The 16,920-nt window shown below is 38.4% G+C and overlaps 1 protein-coding gene across 1 annotated transcript in view; it reads right to left on the bottom strand.

The window, feature by feature from the left end:
• The window catches only part of LOC111147698 (kinesin family member 6), a 458,201-nt gene that overhangs the window by 258,356 nt on the left and 182,925 nt on the right, over positions 1-16,920 (bottom strand). The window contains exons 11-12 of the mRNA XM_022503930.1: positions 2,697-2,802; positions 1,687-1,825 (exon numbers count right to left, since the gene is read on the bottom strand). Coding sequence (XP_022359638.1) covers positions 1,687-1,825; positions 2,697-2,802 — 245 coding nt within the window. The remainder of the gene's footprint in view (positions 1-1,686; positions 1,826-2,696; positions 2,803-16,920) is intronic.

Genomic DNA, 16,920 nt, shown 5'->3' with positions numbered 1-16,920 from the left:
CCCGTTCCATGGAATAGCTGTGGAGCTAAGCAGGAGGAACTAGGATATCAATCCAGGTGTGAATTTAAAGTTCCGCGATCTTTTCACCATGGCTCCTACACACCATCATTTTGAACATGAGTCTCAGAAGGAGGAGACACTGCTCAGGTCATTCCCAGTTAGTGAAGAATCCAGGCCAGCCTCACATAAACAGTGGCACCTGAATCGGGCGGTCAATAAGGGAGATGATGTATGTCTCTCTGTCACTCTCTTGTTTAAATAAACATACATGCACAAGCCCAGACTGGCTCCTTGCTGACGTATCTCATATCTCATCCCTCCTATCGGCACACATATTCATGAGCCCAGGAGGGGATTAAAAAGTTGGTAGGAGTGTTTAGGGGAGAAGATCCTAAAATAGGATCAAGGTTCGGAAAAGACGCAGAGCTCAGACTGGGGCCAGGCCCAGGCCTGAGGTCTGGGCTGGGAGCATCCTTGGAGCTGGATAGGGTAAGAGAGAGGAAAAGCAATGCAGGGTGACCCCGTGGGCAGCATTCACAGACAAGGCCTTGCGTGGGAGTAGAATTTGCAGCTGAACCTACTGTTGCTGGCTGGATAAGAAAGCAGCTAAAACTCACTTGGATCAGGCATACAGGGTCTGCTAATACTCAGCTAAAATTAGAGACTGACGTTAATCAGGCAGTGTGCCTACCTTGTGTGTGGTTTGTTTTTACCTCTTTATTTACCTCTTTATTTATGGATGTAGGTGATTTTTATGCATTTTTTTCACATTAGGTGCAGCTAAAAGGCCCTTTAGTAATTTTTAAAAATTAACACAAATACCTGTTGATGAGAGACCGAAATAGCCTCTTGTGCACGTTGAAAGTCTGCAAATGCAATGAAAATGTCAAATCTTTTTACAAGAAGCTGAGCTGGACAGATAAAGTGAGAAACAAGACTGAAGAAATGCTGGGGGTACCTGAGGTCTAGGCCCCCCGCCCCACCCCCCTGCCTGTACTTGGAAGCAGCTCCTATGGGCTGCTGGCTCACCCAGCACCCCATACTGCCTCCTAGAGTCAAGAAGGATTCTATCTTGAATGCCCATCGATACTCCCTTCCCAGTTTGGGAACATTTGTTAAGTGGAACCCAAAGCAGTAGACCTGGCCTTTAAATGAAAAAAGTTACATTTAAATCAATCTCTGCTCTCCATAAGCTAAATACCATTTGTCAGTTTTCAGCCACCATTTGAGTGCCGCCCACACAACAGCCACAAATTCTGGGCCCTGGTAAGGCTGTGGTCGGCCCAGTGTCCGGTCAGTCAGCTAAAGATAACCAGCTAACTTCTTGGCTCAGAACTAAAACAGAAAGAGCACAGCAGAGTAGTCCAAAAAATATATTAAAAAAAAAATTCATGTTAAGAGATGGTGTAAAAAAGACCATGCTTTTCAATAAACTGAAATATTCCCCATAACAGTCACTATCTAGCTAAAAACAAAGTCAAAATATTCCTTTTTTAGCAACTGTGTTTTTCACTGGTGGCTACATTCTGTGCGTGGGAGGGACCTCTCCTAAATGACAAGAAGCAGTGTGAACTGGACGCAGGGTGGGGGGCTAGGTGATGTGGCTAGTGGAAGGCATCAAAGTTGTTCCCCCTCCCTCTTTCCGGCCAGGAGAGGGTCAGTTTCTAATCGCTTTGGAAAGGATACTGATTTCATTATCCCTCTGCTGTAGAATGTCTCGGAGCTTTTGGTATTCTTCCTCCTTTAATGGTTCTTGGCAATCCTGATCTTTGATTTCGGCGGAGACTGTGCTTTTTCCATGAATCTTCTCGTCATTCAATAGTTTCTGTAAGATGAAATAAGAGCTTAGAGCCCATACTTCTCTTCCAAATCTCTGAGTTTCTTGGACTCTTTTTGCCTTAGACAATTCCTTGCACAAATCAGGCATGCCTGTCCCTTCTTGCCTCCTTGTCTCTACAGTGCAGCTGCCTTCCCTGTCTCCCTGTCCCCTCTCCCCTCCCCTTCCTTATCCCGTTCTCTGCTATTATCTGTCTTTTTCCCTAAACTCAGAAATTCCTGCTCAAACATGATCTCCTCTTGAACTTCTTTCTCTCTCTCCTTAACCCCATATCGCTTGATTCACACTTTTAAAAATATCATTTATCATGTGTTGTAATTATTCTCTACACATATGCCTTCTTCATGACTGACTTACTCAATTTTGCTTTCCCAAAGGCCTGGCCCATAGCAGACTCACAATGAATGTTTAGTATCATAGTGAAGAATGCCAAATTACAAGTGAGGTAGAAATAAAAGTTAATGATATTCCCACTGTGTCATCATGAAAGGTAAAATGTAAGGCAGAGAAAAACTGAGGGTTTATATAGATAAATCTAAACTGCTGGGAAAAACACAGGACAAAATTTTCTTGATATATGTTTAAAATAAATGGTTTTTGAACATGGAATTATTCTGTGTACAAGTTAGAGGTTCCTGGCAAAAGAATTACAAGTCTATGGTCTGAGCTTATTCACTGGCAGGTAAGATAAAACCCCTGAAGAAATTCCGGAATAATCCCAGCCTTGTTGGAAGATCATACTGTTCTGCACATGTGAAGTTGGGTCCTAACCTTTTAAGAGTTGGTCAACTAGGCAAACTTTATTGCAGTTTCAACATGGCAGACAATGGCTTCTACTAGAGGAAATGCTGAACTTTACCTTTAAATGATGGAAACAGTGATGAATTTTACGCATATCAGTGCCAACATCTAGTCTGCTCTCTGGATCCTGGTCTTCCAAAAAGGATGTTATTAGTTTTTCCAGCCTAAAAATACATAATGTATGAGAAGCAACTATGAGCTAGAAACTTCAGAAATTCTAATGGTATTACTTGGTTAGTTAACATTCAAAGTACTGGATATTTTCCTACTTCTTTATGGAAATACAGTTAACTGATTTAACTAAAAATTAAGGGGAAAGAAACATATTGACAAAGTGAAATCTGAAATGATGCAATTATTTGACTACGTTCTGATAAATTTTTGTACCCAGCTTTCAACTGAAGAATCCCTTGATTTCTACAAAATATGCATTCTGGTGAAGCTGAATTTCCATGCCTCTATGCCCAGCTGCCACAGTGCCAAATAAAGTAATGCAAAATGTTTCTTTTTATTAGTTTCATTAAAGATTCATGCCACTCCACCTCAGGTGGGACCTCAGTGATGCTCCACAACCCTGTTAATCATCCCTGGTTGACTTATTGATATTCCAGTTAGTTAACATACTGTGTATTATTAGTTTCAGGCAGACAATATAGTGATTCAACACTTCCATACATCACCCAGTGCTCATCACAAGTGCCCTCCTTAATTCCCATCACCTGTTTCACCCATCCCCCCCACCCACTTCTCTTCTGGTAACCATCAGTTTGTTCTCTTACAGTTAAGAGTCTGTTTCTTGGTTTGCCTCTATTTTTTCCCCTTTGCTCATTTGTTTTGTTTCTTAAATTCCACATATGAGTGAAATCATACGGTATTTGTCTTTCTTTGACTGACTTACTTCACTTAGCATTATACTCTAGCTCCATCCATCCATGTCATTGCGAATGGCAAAATTTCATTCTTTTTTGGGCTGAAAAATATTCCATTGCTTATACACAATGGAATATATATATATATATATATATATATATATGATATATATATATATATTCCACATATTCTTTATCCATTCATCAATTGATGGACACTTGGGCTGTTTCCATTGTACTTTAGGTAGTGCTGCTATAAACGGGGTAGACAGCAACATGCAAAAGAATGAAACTGGATCACCTTCTTACACCATGCACAAAAATAAATTCAAAATGAATTAAAGACCTAATTGTGAGACCTGAGACCATAAAAACCCTAGAAGAGACCTCTAGGCAGCGACCTCTTTGGCAGCGAAATTCAAAATGAATTAAAGACCTAATAGTGAGACCTGAGACCATAAAAATCCTAGGGGAGACCTCTAGGCAGCAACCTCTTTGACACTGGCCATAACAACTTCCTTCTAGGTATGTCTCCTGAGGCAAGGGAAACAAAAGCAAAAACAAACTATTGGGACTATATAAAAATAAAAAGCTTCTGTACAGTGAAGGAAACAATCGACAAAACTAAAAGGCAAACTACAGAATGGGAGAAGATTTTGCAAATGACATTTCTGATAAAGGATTAGTATCCAAAATATGTAAAGAATTTATAAACCTCAACACCCAAAAAATGAATTATCCAATTTAAAAATGGACAGAAGACATGAATAGACATTTTTCCAAAGACAACATCCAGATGGCCAATAGACACATGAAAAGATGTTCAACATCACTCATCATCAGGGAAATACAAATCAAAACTGCAATGAGATATCACTGCACACCTGTCAGAATGGTTAAAATTAACAACACAAAAGTTGGTGAGGATGTGGAAAAAGTGGAGTGTTCATGCAGTGTTGGTGGGAATGTAAATCAGGGCAACTATTCTGGAAAGGAGTATGGTGGTTCCTCAATGTGTTAAAAATAGAACTACCCTATAATCCAGCGATTGCCTTACTCCATATTAACCCAAAGAATACAAAAGTACTATCCCCTGGTTGACTTACAGTCTTCACAGTGGCTGTTCCAAGTCTTTTCACAGCCCCCAAGCCTACCATGACTCTCATTCTGGCAATATTGTAACTTCCCACTAGATGCACAAAGTCAAACCTGTTATAAATGGACTCTTCCAGTTTCCTCTTCCTTCACCTCCCGGAGCATCTCTGTCTCACCACGCAGACCCCTTTCTTTCTTTCACATGTTTTGTGTAATATCCTTCCTCCTACTCATGGCTTTTCTCTCCCCCTGGGCTCTCTTCATGCTTCTGTCTGGGTTACCTCCTATTCATCACCTCCTTTCTCTTACCCCATTGTCACCTCTCCATGCTGACTTACAATGATGTTCATGTTTTTTCTATTCTAAAACAAAACAAAATAAAAAACAGAACACCTCCCCTTGGAGGGAGCATCCATCCCCTCTATTCTGAAGTCCTAGTTTAGTTTACACATTTGTGTGCTTCCTACAGTTCCCATGGCACTTCAGAGCTAGTGCACCACCTTAGCTCCCCCACTAGATTGCAAGCACCAGGAGGCAATGCTTAGCTCTTCTTCATCTTTGCGCTCCCCTCTCCCACCCTGTATCTAAAGCAGTCCACGCATTATGTTCTCAGTACAAACGTGTTCTTTAGTTAATGGACTTATTTCCATGGAAATTATTCACCTCTATGTTGAGACGGAATTCTTGCAGAGGAGGGCATAGGGATGGTGATCAGTATCTAAGATGCTAAGTATCATAATAGAGCAGCAGCATATCTTTCTCACATTGCTATCTTTCTTAAAGATTTTATTATTTATTTGAGAGAGAGATGAGAGCCAAACCATGAGTGGAGGGGAGTAGCAGCCAGAGGGAGAGGGAGAAGCAGACTCCCCGCTGAGCAGGAAGCCCAGTGCAGGCTCCATCCCAGGACTCTGGGATCATGACCTCAGCTGAAGGCAGACGCTTAACCAACTGAGCCACCCAGGTGCCCCATCTTTCTCACGTTATTATGAAATTATTTGCACACTTCCAACATCTTTTTTACCTGTACACATTTCCCTTCTGCTGTTACTATCACCCGCTCAAACTAGATGTAATGATTTCTATCTATAGAAGCTTTGGACTTCATTTTTTTTCTCTTCTTATAATCTGTAACATGTACAGCTGATATTTACAAGTGTGAGCCAATTTATATTGTAATGTGTAAGGCGTTTCTTAGGTGGAGGAATACTTGTCATTTGCACTATTTGCTGAATGATACCATGTTTCTTTGAAGAATAGAGCACACAGATTCATTCTGATACAAAGGTTTTATATGGCTTTTCGTATAAAACATTATAAAAATATAATATATAAAATATATTCACATGAAATATTATAAAAATGTTTATGAAACAATTCCAAACAACACAGACATGAATAAATTAAAAAGTAAACACACCTCTCTGTCCTCCTCTCCCTTACACCATGCCACCATTCACATCTCCTCTATTCACTCGCAATAGCTTGGGAGATCCACTGCCAACAGCTGAAATACATTCCTCTAGCTCTGACCCAAGCAGACACCTAAGTCCTTATGTTTATACGTTTTGTGTTTGTCTTTACAAAATTGAGAGATCACATTCTGAATAGTACTCTCGCCATTATTTTTCTAAACAATTTATCACAGATCTTCCACGTCATTTTATTTCATTTTTAATGCACTAGTGTATTTCATTTTTATGTATTCCATCTTAATAGCCATATAATATTCCATAGCATGGGTGTACTGATCCTTTCATGATTAACACTGAGGAGACATATTCACAGTTGCTACTTTCCTCGGTAACTTCTGAGGAGGACTGAATCTACAATTCCCATTTAATGAGGCGTCAAAAAAATAGTAATGTTTATCTACTTGTATTTTCCCTGAATATTTTTCCCAGAAGTTCTGGAACTCTTAAAATCCCTATTAGTTCTAGGATATACCCATTCTTTGAAGTAAAAACATTTTGTGGTTTTCAGTGTCCATAATATTTTCAACAGAAACTATTCTAGGAGCTATGATTAATCAATTTTTCCTTCTTGCTTTTTCTTTAGAAGATTATTTCTTCTAAAGTATAGTTTGATCAGAAAGCATATATTTTAGGAAATATCCCATGAGGGAGGGCTGAAGTAGAATCCTAGTTCTTAAGAAAGCATTATAACGTACAAGGCTGCTGATCAGCTGAGTGACCACACACAGATCACTAGCCCCACTGGGCTTTGGCTATTCCATTAAGATTCTTGTCCTGAACAGTACTAGTATAAGATTACAAGGAGGACCAGGAACTCCTGCCTAAATGAAAGAACCAGGTTGCCTTACCCTTTCTAGTACAAAACTAAATCTGGTACAAAACTAAGAATGAAAATCAGGCCTTTTGATGTGCATTTTTTTCTCAGTGCTTGAGACCACGAGCCTCTTTAGATAAGAAAAATGCCTGGTCTTTCCTTCATACATTTGATTTATTGTAGAATTTATTTTCTTATCAACCAAGGACTTGATCTAACAATTAAAATGCAGAAAAATGCCCAATTCAAATGTTTCTGATGTACTCCTCTAGTAGTTAAGAGTGAACGATTGACCCCAAATTCCGTACATTTTCCTATCTCCCAAAAATAGTTCCCAAGTTCATACCTAGTCACTGCTCCCACTGAGGGGTCTCCCAAATGCCAGAACCCTGCTGGATAGTGAAGAACTGTTTGCAGAAAAGGCTCTCTAAGGAGGTCGAATAGAACAATAAAGTCTGTTCTTTAGGAAAAGCCCAAGTAAACAAAACAAAACAAAAAACACTTTACTCTCTCTCTACTTTCATTAGGAGAGAAGAAGGAAGAGCAAAGAATCCTAGAGGAGAAGTAAAAATAAATGTATGCCATTCAGTTCTAGTTCGTATGGACAGGAAAGATCACAGGTAATCTACCTGTGTCTGAACACAAAACCTGGCTGATGGTAGGTGACTGGTGGATGTCTGGTGACTATGCTTATCTCCACCACCTTGACTACTAGTGAGATGCCTCTGATAGCCTGGAGCCTAGTCTAGCAACTCTACCATATTAAATATTTGATACTTAAACACGTAATAAGAATTGACCATATGGAGATCACTTAAGTCCTCTCTTTCTGCTCCTAATATTTCTTGCCAAAAAATGAAGTTTCGTTTGCAGCCACATTTTGGTGGAAATTTAAGTTAAAGAGTGTGAATAAAAGAGCAAGTTAATTATCATTAACAGTAGTTAATTTAACTTGAGCAAGTACTAAATGCTAGATACTATTCTGTACCATTTAAATACATCGTTTCCTTAATCTTCACAACTAGATGAGATAAGTACTATTTTATCCTCTTATTGTAGGTGAAGGAACTAAGGTACAAAGAAGTTGAGTATCTTGCCGAAGGTCACACAACTAGCATACGGCAGAGCTGGCATTCAAACTCAGGCAGGCTGATTTCAGATTCCAAGTTTTTAAACACTATACTTACTATCACAAAATTACTAAATTTATTTAAATATCATGCTGGGCAATGCATTTCTAAAGGAAAATAAGATGCCTATGAGAAATATTTGAGGAGGTAAACAGGTGAATAGATAAGCAAGAAATAACTGAGGGGCAGTTGCTTAGATCTTAACAAAGTCGCTGAGCAGCATGGTATTTTATGAAAAGCAAAAGAAGTTGAGAAAGAATCAGAATGTCCCACACTAGCAAATTAGTTGAATAAATTATGGCGTAATTATGTACATAGTAAGCAACTATTTAAAATAATGGTGAGGGATGACTGAGTGGCTCAGTCAGTTAAACATCTGATTCTTGATTTCAGCTCAGGTCATAATCTCGGGGTCCTGGGATTGAGCCCTGTGCCCGGCTCCACACTTAGCACAGAGTCTGCTTGAGATTCTCTTTCTCTCCCTCACTTTCTGGACCTTCCTTGCCCTCTTGCTCTCTCTCTCTCTCAACTAAATCTTTAAAAAATAATGGTAAAAATGTATATTTATTAACATTAAAAATATCTGTGCTATATTATAACAGGTAAACAATGAATCCCTGTACAGGGATTCTGCAAGTACCCTATAACATACCCAAAAGACAGAAGATAAGAAATAAAGAGGGAAGGAAGGAAGGCAGGCAGTCCTGAGACTTCTACCCAGTTGTTTCTGGCTCAAGAACATTTATTATCTCCCTGTGAAGAAAGACCAGTGATCCAAACTAAACTGGCTCTTCTAAAATATTCTTATGATTATGTTACATTTAACTGTTTATTAAATTAAAATCATTATTTATACATTGAGTGTGATTATGACATTCTCGTTATTCTGAATTAATCTTTGTTTAAAAAAAAGTTTATGAGCATGTTCCCATCAGCATTAGCTTCTAAAAATAAGTTAGAAACCATAAGTCTATGGTGCTGGTTGTGGGAAAGCTGGGAGAAAAGAGGAATGGAGCATCATTAAGAGCATACCTAAACTGGCTCATGGAGACCCTGGCTGGTTCTTAACCATGGGGAGTGTATCCCGGGGAGAGGAAGGGGAGTGTGCCTTCATAAAGGGGGTACAAACATAATAGAAGTGTCCCAGAGCAGAGTATTTATTCCATGGAATTTACAAAAAGTCCACAGCAATGGAAACTCGTTCTCTGATATTGATCTGAAAAGACTGAAGTGGATAAAATAAATCCCCATTGGTGGGTCAGGGCTGTTTTGTGGTTAGAACAATGGAAATGCCTAGCATCCCTGAACTGACGGCTCTTAGATCATCTGGCTTCTCACTGGTTCTAAGGGAGGAGTAGGCAGCTTATTCCAAAAAAACTAGAAAGGAGTTCTGATATAAAAACCCAACTGCTATTAACTGTGCCAAAAAGCATCAAAATCTTCCTGACCTTTACCAATCCTTTTGCCTCTACAGAGGGCTCCATCAAGGATGGATTGTCTCTTGACAGGGTTTAGCAACGTGGAGGCTGACAAACTATGGTTACATACAAACATGAGCAAAGATCTCAAAAGGAGATGGAAAATAGTGATAAAGATAGAAGAAGAAACTTGATTACTCTTAACTTCTAGGAACATAAAAACTAAATAAGAAGGATGGGAGAACAGTTAAACAATTAAAAAAATTGATCATGGTAGATAACAAATGTCGCTGAACTATAAGGATGAAGGATCTCAACTATTAACTGATTCATCAACCTCTGTGGTCACAAATTGCTCATCTGTAAAATGTGCAAAATAATATCACCTCTAAGCTCTCTCAGCTCCATGAAATAAGATATTGTAAGAAACAAAGGCAGGATATTTATCATCTGGCCCATTGATGCCATGAGATTCAAAGTGTGAACACTAAGCCAACCTCAAGGCATCACCTGGGAGCCTCTTAGAAAAGTAGAGTCACTGGTCCCACCCCAGACCCACCGAACCAGAACTCAGGCCCCACCAAGATTCACTGAATCTCTACTTCAACAACATTCCTGGGTCATCTCTGCGCACATTAGTATTTAAGAAGCACTACAAGGAGGCAACCTACTGTTGAATGCTGAGTCAAGAATACCTTGTCAGCCCTGGAAACCAAGCAAATACATAACTTGAAATGTTGAATAAAAGAGTAACTAACATCTCTTGATGGTCAACTATGTCCTGGCCACTGTGCTAGTTACTTCACATGTTTTTTTCTTATTTAAGTGGAAAAAGAATTAAAGAGAATTTCATAGTCTGGTTCTCTTTATAACTGCCTTTTTCCAATTATTTTATTATTACTTTTATTGAACATCCATTACACATCAGGCACTCTCATATGCATTTTGTTATTCAGCTAGACCATAAACCTATAAATTATTTTCCCTTTTTCAGAGATGAGGACAGGAAAGCTCAGAAGTTAAGTAATGTGCATATTATTACAAACTTAGAAAACTGAAACACAGGGATTTAAAAACCGGTCTTTTGCATCAGAAACCCCTCCTCTTTCCACATATATCACAAAGCCTCTCAATCAACTCAGAAAAATGCCTCACACTTGCCATAATCTCTGGTATACTGAATTTTTATTTTCAATTCAAAACTGTCTACAGACTTCTTTAAGAAAATTTTTTTAAGATGTAAAGATGCAAACAACAAGGTCAACTTTGTGTCTGGCATCTCCAAGACAAGAATTTTTAACAGGACACAACAATGGGGGTTCTTGAGACCGAATTATGGGGGGCAAAGGAAGGCCTTATTTTGACCTTCCTAACATGACACGCCTCTTTTATGGGGTGTCACCCTCTAAAACATACAGTGTTGGGATAGAATGTAATTTACAAAAGGAAAGTTCAGATAAGAACAATAAATTCATAATTTATGATTAACTATAATCCACAGGACACGAAAAACTAAAGGCTGAAAGAGTGCCAATAGGACCAGGGCCAAAGGAAACTATACAAATATTTTTCAGGGTCATTAGTTTCATGTTTGTTTTTTGTTAGATTCTGCTGAAAGCAGCATTCCCAATTGGCTTAAAGGTGGTTGCTTCAAGATTTTTTTCTTTTAGAATTCCCCCGCCTGTGACAAGTATTAGAAACGTTATACACTCCCCCAGCTCTAATCAGTAAGTGAGAGACATGGACTTTCATGCACAAGGAATTGAGTTCAATGTCAGCCACTTTGTTGGAATGAGCTCTTTTTAATAACAGTAGGGGGCCAGAAAATTCATGGTTTCTGTGTTGCAGAGGAAATTCCTATGCAAAGTTTATCTTCGAGATTTGTCTTAGTAAGGAATATTTCCTTTACCTCCATAAAAGCACAGTTATCTGGCACCTCAAATGCAGAGTCACACAACTGCTTGATTCTTTCTGTGTTTTGAAATGACAACTGTGAAAAACCCACATCAAAAACCAGACTGGTTTGCCTCTTTAAGGGTGAAGGTATAGCCTATTTATAGGAAAACGCATTTGTGGTCATGTACTTCAGTTTACAGAATTTCCAAAAACTACTTTGAAATAATTTTTAAATAAACTAAAACAGCTTTGAAGATACTAAAGCCTTTTTGACTTTTTGTTGTTGCTGCTTTTGTTTTTTCCTTTCTAACAGTTCGGTATTTTTTTTCTTCAAAAGACATATTTTAACAATTTTTGTTTTGTTTGGTTTTAAATAGGTTCCATGCCCAGCGCAGGGCTTGAACTCATGACCCTGAGATTAAGACCTGAGCTGAGATCAAGAATCCAACAATTAATTGACTGAGCCACCCAGGTGATCCTCAAAAGACATCTTTTAAGTGTACTTTTGTAATGCAATGGTGAAGGTTTTGAAAAGTTACAGAAAATGATTATGATTTTGTCAATCCCGATATTCACATACCCAATTTAATGGCATATAGTTCTTGATATGATCAAAACATCTTAACTTCAAGATGTAGAAAGGTTCAGTGGTTTAGAGCAAATGTAAATAAGAAATGAAAATAACATAATCAATCCACAGATCTTAATAACTATCTCTTTAAATTCTGTTGTATCTTTTGAACTCTTTGTTGGCTGTAGGCAAACACTACCTTATTTGTTTTCATGTAAACATGGATACTCATCTATATAAATGCATAATAAATAAGAAATTGACTTACAGGAAAGAAAATGGTGGTATGGTAGGATGGGGGAAGAGAGGCTAGTTAGTGAGCAGCAGCGTAGCTGGAGTCAGGAAAACATAAAAGACAAGTCAACTTCCGGAAGGCAGCGATGACAGTGAACAGAAACAACCTAGAAAAGGTTTCCTGCCATTGTGTCAGAGGCTGGGGGAGCTGAGAGAAGTGAAACTGGGAGTAGAGAGACAGATACCTAAGGCAAGGGGGAAAAGGCAAATTGGATTAAAATGTGCAGAAGTGGGGCGCCTGGGTGGCTCAGTGGGTTAAAGCCTCTGCCTTTTGGCTCAGGTCATGATCTCAGGTCCTGGGATGGAGCCCCGCATGGGACTCTCTGCTCAGCAGGGAGCCTGCTTCCTCCTCTCTCTCTCTGCCTGCCTCTCTGCCTGCTTGTGATCTCTGTCTGTCTAATAAATAAATAAATAAAATCTTTAAAAAAATTAAAATAAAATGTGCAGAAGCTACAGAGAGAGCCCCTCTGAGCAGAACACTGGGGACTGTGAGAAGATCAAGTGTGGGGACTGAGGCAAGAGAAGGAGAGAGAAGGGGGAGAGAGGCAGGAGGTGAGGCAGGAAATAGGGGTAGGAAGGTGGGGCAGGAAGAGGATGAGGAGAATAGAAAGGGAGAAGAGACAGGGAAAGACGTATCTCAGAGGGATAAAACAGGAGCCTACCCATGGAACAAAAGCTTACTGGGAAATCTGGAGGAATAGGGCCTGTGGAAATGGGCTGGACCATCACTATATGGCTCCAAGGTTCATTTCTGTCCACAGAAATGTGGACCTGTCCACAGGTCTCTCCAGACCATTCATTAATTTAAAGGCGTAGTGAGAGTTTTATCCACCCCTTGCTCCAAGTCTCTGAACTCCTTTTCTATAATTCTGTCTTGTAAGAAATTATATTTGTAGATAACATGAAACTTTAGACACAAACATTTCTCATCTGGTTCCTTTAGTGAAAATTCTGAACGACAGCCTTGGTTTATATACAAAAATGCGGAACATATATATTTTTTTAATTAGAAAAGTAAAAATTTTTAAAAGACAGATTTTAAAAGATTCTGGTATGTAAAAATACAAAGGAAATCCTTGTGGGTATGTTACCAATTATTTGATAACAAATAATTTGTTTTATTCTATCATATGGAAAACGGCACATAGCTATTTATGAAATGTGTATGAAACATGTATAAAACATATGTTCATGCAATGTAAATCTAGAGTAAATTTATGTAAACTGAACCTTACATTATCACTATATATTCTATATTAGTTCTATATTAAATTGAAGATGAGTTTACAAGGTAACAAGAGACCCTAAGATATAATAAAAATCGTAAGAAATATCTAAACCTTAATGAATTCAATGTTTTTCTTAAAAAGATGACCATTAAGTTATTAAAACAGTGACGGAGGGCCTGTACAGGAAAAAGTAAAAATTTAGAAAGGGAACAAAGAGGACAAGAACACACTGGGAGGCTTACTATGCTCCTGAGTGAGAAGAGGCACGACTGTAATCTCTCCCTAAATTTATCACTAAAAGTTAAAGTAAATCAATAAAAATCTGAATGCATCTTTTTTCCTAGAAATATATATACACATACCCCCCACAAAATTTTGTATCGTTTTTGGGGGGTGCAGGATCCCCAAATCCTGCCAAATCTATACATGGATCCTAGGCCAAAGATATACATACATATTGATATGAGAAGATGTTACAATCAAATTAAAACACAGGTTAAAAAAACAGTAAATAAAGTGCGAGCTCATTTTGGGGGGGGGCGTGGGCAGCAAAGCAAGGTTTACTGAGTGAGGGATAGCAAAGTGATAGTACAAAGCTCCCATGGAGGGAGGGAACTCCAGGGGTTTGCCATGAGCTCATTTTATTAAAATACACATTTATATGTATTCACTGAAAATGTTGAAGGATTACAACCAAATAATAACAGTTGTTATCTCTGAGCGGCACAATTACCAGTGGTTTCTATCTTCTTTTTGTTTGCCTGTCCATTAGCACTTTTCCAAAATGAACGTGAATAGTTGGCAAAATAAGAAATTATAAAACCCCTACATTCTCAAAGCAGAATTGAAAAAAAAAAAGCAGAGGAAACTCTAAACATTAATTTATAGCATTTCGCATTGCTTTCCCTGAAGATGATACTATAGGAGAGAGATACACTTTATTTGCTATTAGGTGCTTGAAATGAATTAGATCCTTTGGTTAAAACCCGAAGTCATTCCTCTGCTGTTTCCAGACGGGTTTGATTTGTTAATATGATCTAATTACTTATTTTATGGCCCTGATTATACTGGTTGGTGGCTATTTCTGCATTTGTTCATGCATCCTTTGAGCAAGCTATCAGGAACCAGGTGTTAGACATTGCTATAATTTATTATTTCCATCAGTGCACACTTTGACACTGTGGGTTTTCTTTAAGTGGCATAAACTATATAAAACTGTAATTAGAACAAACATTTGTTTCAGGAAGTCTTTAAAAATGTCTAGTGCCATGTGTAGGCAAACTTTTCCCGTGAAAAGGTTATTGGGGAAAGCAAGAGAGAAATACAAATATTCCTGGCTGTGGTGATGGGTATCATTTCTTCTTTTAAAAGAATTCCCTGGAGCTCACAAAACCCAACTAGCAAAAAGCATTAACAGTGAGAAAGCACTGAATAACTAGAAGAATGAAACAGTATGTTCATGCTTTCCTATTTAAGATTTTCTAATTTAGAATCAAGTACTTGGACTTCTGAGGCAAGAGCTGTCCAGGCCAAAGGAATGCAATGTGTCAACTGTAGTCCAACAAATAGCATTGCCATTCACGCCCCGTCCCCTTTTCATTATCTGCTTTCAATATCCATTCATTTGGCCTATTAGAACCCAAAGCACTTAACTTTAGGACAATAAAATAATCATTAAAGTATAGAAATAGACCTAACACGGAGACAGGCCTTTTTAATCATATTAGATAACTATGTCTTAAGAACTCAACGCTTCCACAAACTACCCAAGGATAATTAACACAAGCTGTAGACCATGCTTTTAGTTTTCATTTTAATACCTTCAAAATGTAGTGTCAAGACCAGAAACACTTTGTACAAAAGTGGAGAAATCTCATCTGTAGTGAATTATATCTCATGAATGATTTCAGAGATCTGATTTCTTACAAAATAAGAGAGGGAGCATTAGCCATTAATGACCTGTGGGATATGTAATCCACAAGTGTAGGTTATTGCTTTATAGTCAGCCATTTTAGAAGCTAGAGTAAGGATGCTTAGGATCCAAGAGATGTGAACTCAGGACCATGTTAGCAGATCATCTGCCAATTAATTAATTAATTAATTAATGTAAACAATGCCTGATTACTTGGGCTACTTCTCTTCAGGAGGTGTGAATTAACCCAATGGCAAACACTAACCATGATATGAGATGTTTCTCATTCTCTACCCAATGAGCTATTTTAGAAAAGAACTACATTTGGGGCTTAAATTTATCACTGCATAAAGGGAGACTTTCAGATGACAGAGTATAAAAATCAAGAATGGGCTAACTCTTTCATTCTTAGGTTTATTCAGACACCATTTACTGGCCGTCTACCATGAAGCAGGCATTGGGTATATAAAGATGAAAGACACATTCAAGTCTATTCTCTTCACCTTAACTTCCCCTGTATCTTGATCTTTAGAAATTTTTAAGGCTGTGTTTAATGGTGCTTAAAAAAAAAAAAAAAAAAAGGAAAAACATGAATGTCAATTAGTTGTTTTTAAGACAAAACTCTTCATGGGAATTAAATAAAAGTAAAAACTCTGATCATACAAGAAACTGAAATCAGGTTACAAAGGTCACACTGGACACAATTCTACAAAAAAAAATTGTTGTTTATTTGAAATTCAAATTTAAGTGGAAGTCTTGCATTTTTATTTGTTAGATGTGGCCATCCTAGGCTGGAAGCCTGAAAGCCTGCAGGGAATCCAGTGCTACGCTGGCCTATGGAGGCACGTGGCTGGGGTGCCTGGATCTGGCAGGTGGGCAGGCACTTGCAACTGCTGTTGGGTTCCTAACCTATTCACTGGTCATAAAGACAGGCGAGGCCCAATGCCACTGTTCTTCCCTCAGAGAATAAAACACACCACAAACACTGTCTGCAGTGCCTAAATGTTTCCACACTAATAATAATAATAATATTGATACCCTACACTTTCAATTGATTTATTATTATTTTTAAAGATTTTATTTATTTATTTGACAGAAAGAGACAGCACAAGCAGGGGAAGCAGGAGGCAGTGGGAGAAGCAGACTCTGCCACTGAGCTAGGATCCCGATGTGGGGCTTAATCCCAGGACCTGAGTGGAAGGGAGATGCTTAACTAACTGAGCCACCCAGGCACCCCCAAATGATTTTAAACACTAAAAATTCAGAGAGTGATAAAACTGTTTAGAGCCTTCAGGGAGCCAGAATTTGTGCAGGCTGATTTTCTCAGGAAAATATCTGACTTGGTAGTTATCTTTTGTTATGAATCTATAAAATAAGGAGACCAGACTACAGCTTTGCTCCTTTTGATCCTCCTCTCTCTGAAATGTGCTCCCTGCCCAACTTTCTTTCCTAAATTTTGTCTTAATTCACTAGTCTGCTAAAAGTCATCCCCAATCTTCCCACTCAAATGTAATTTCTGCCCTTCCAATTATCCCAGCAATTTTGTATCAGGGGTTACCTTTCACCTTTAGTATAGATA

Source organism: Enhydra lutris, unplaced genomic scaffold (assembly GCF_002288905.1).
Source record: "Enhydra lutris kenyoni isolate GAN:26980312 unplaced genomic scaffold, ASM228890v2 scaffoldscaffold17, whole genome shotgun sequence".
NCBI lineage: Eukaryota > Metazoa > Chordata > Mammalia > Carnivora > Mustelidae > Enhydra > Enhydra lutris.
The sequence above is the reverse complement of the archived record's forward strand: the minus strand, read 5'-3'. Positions and strand labels throughout refer to the sequence as shown.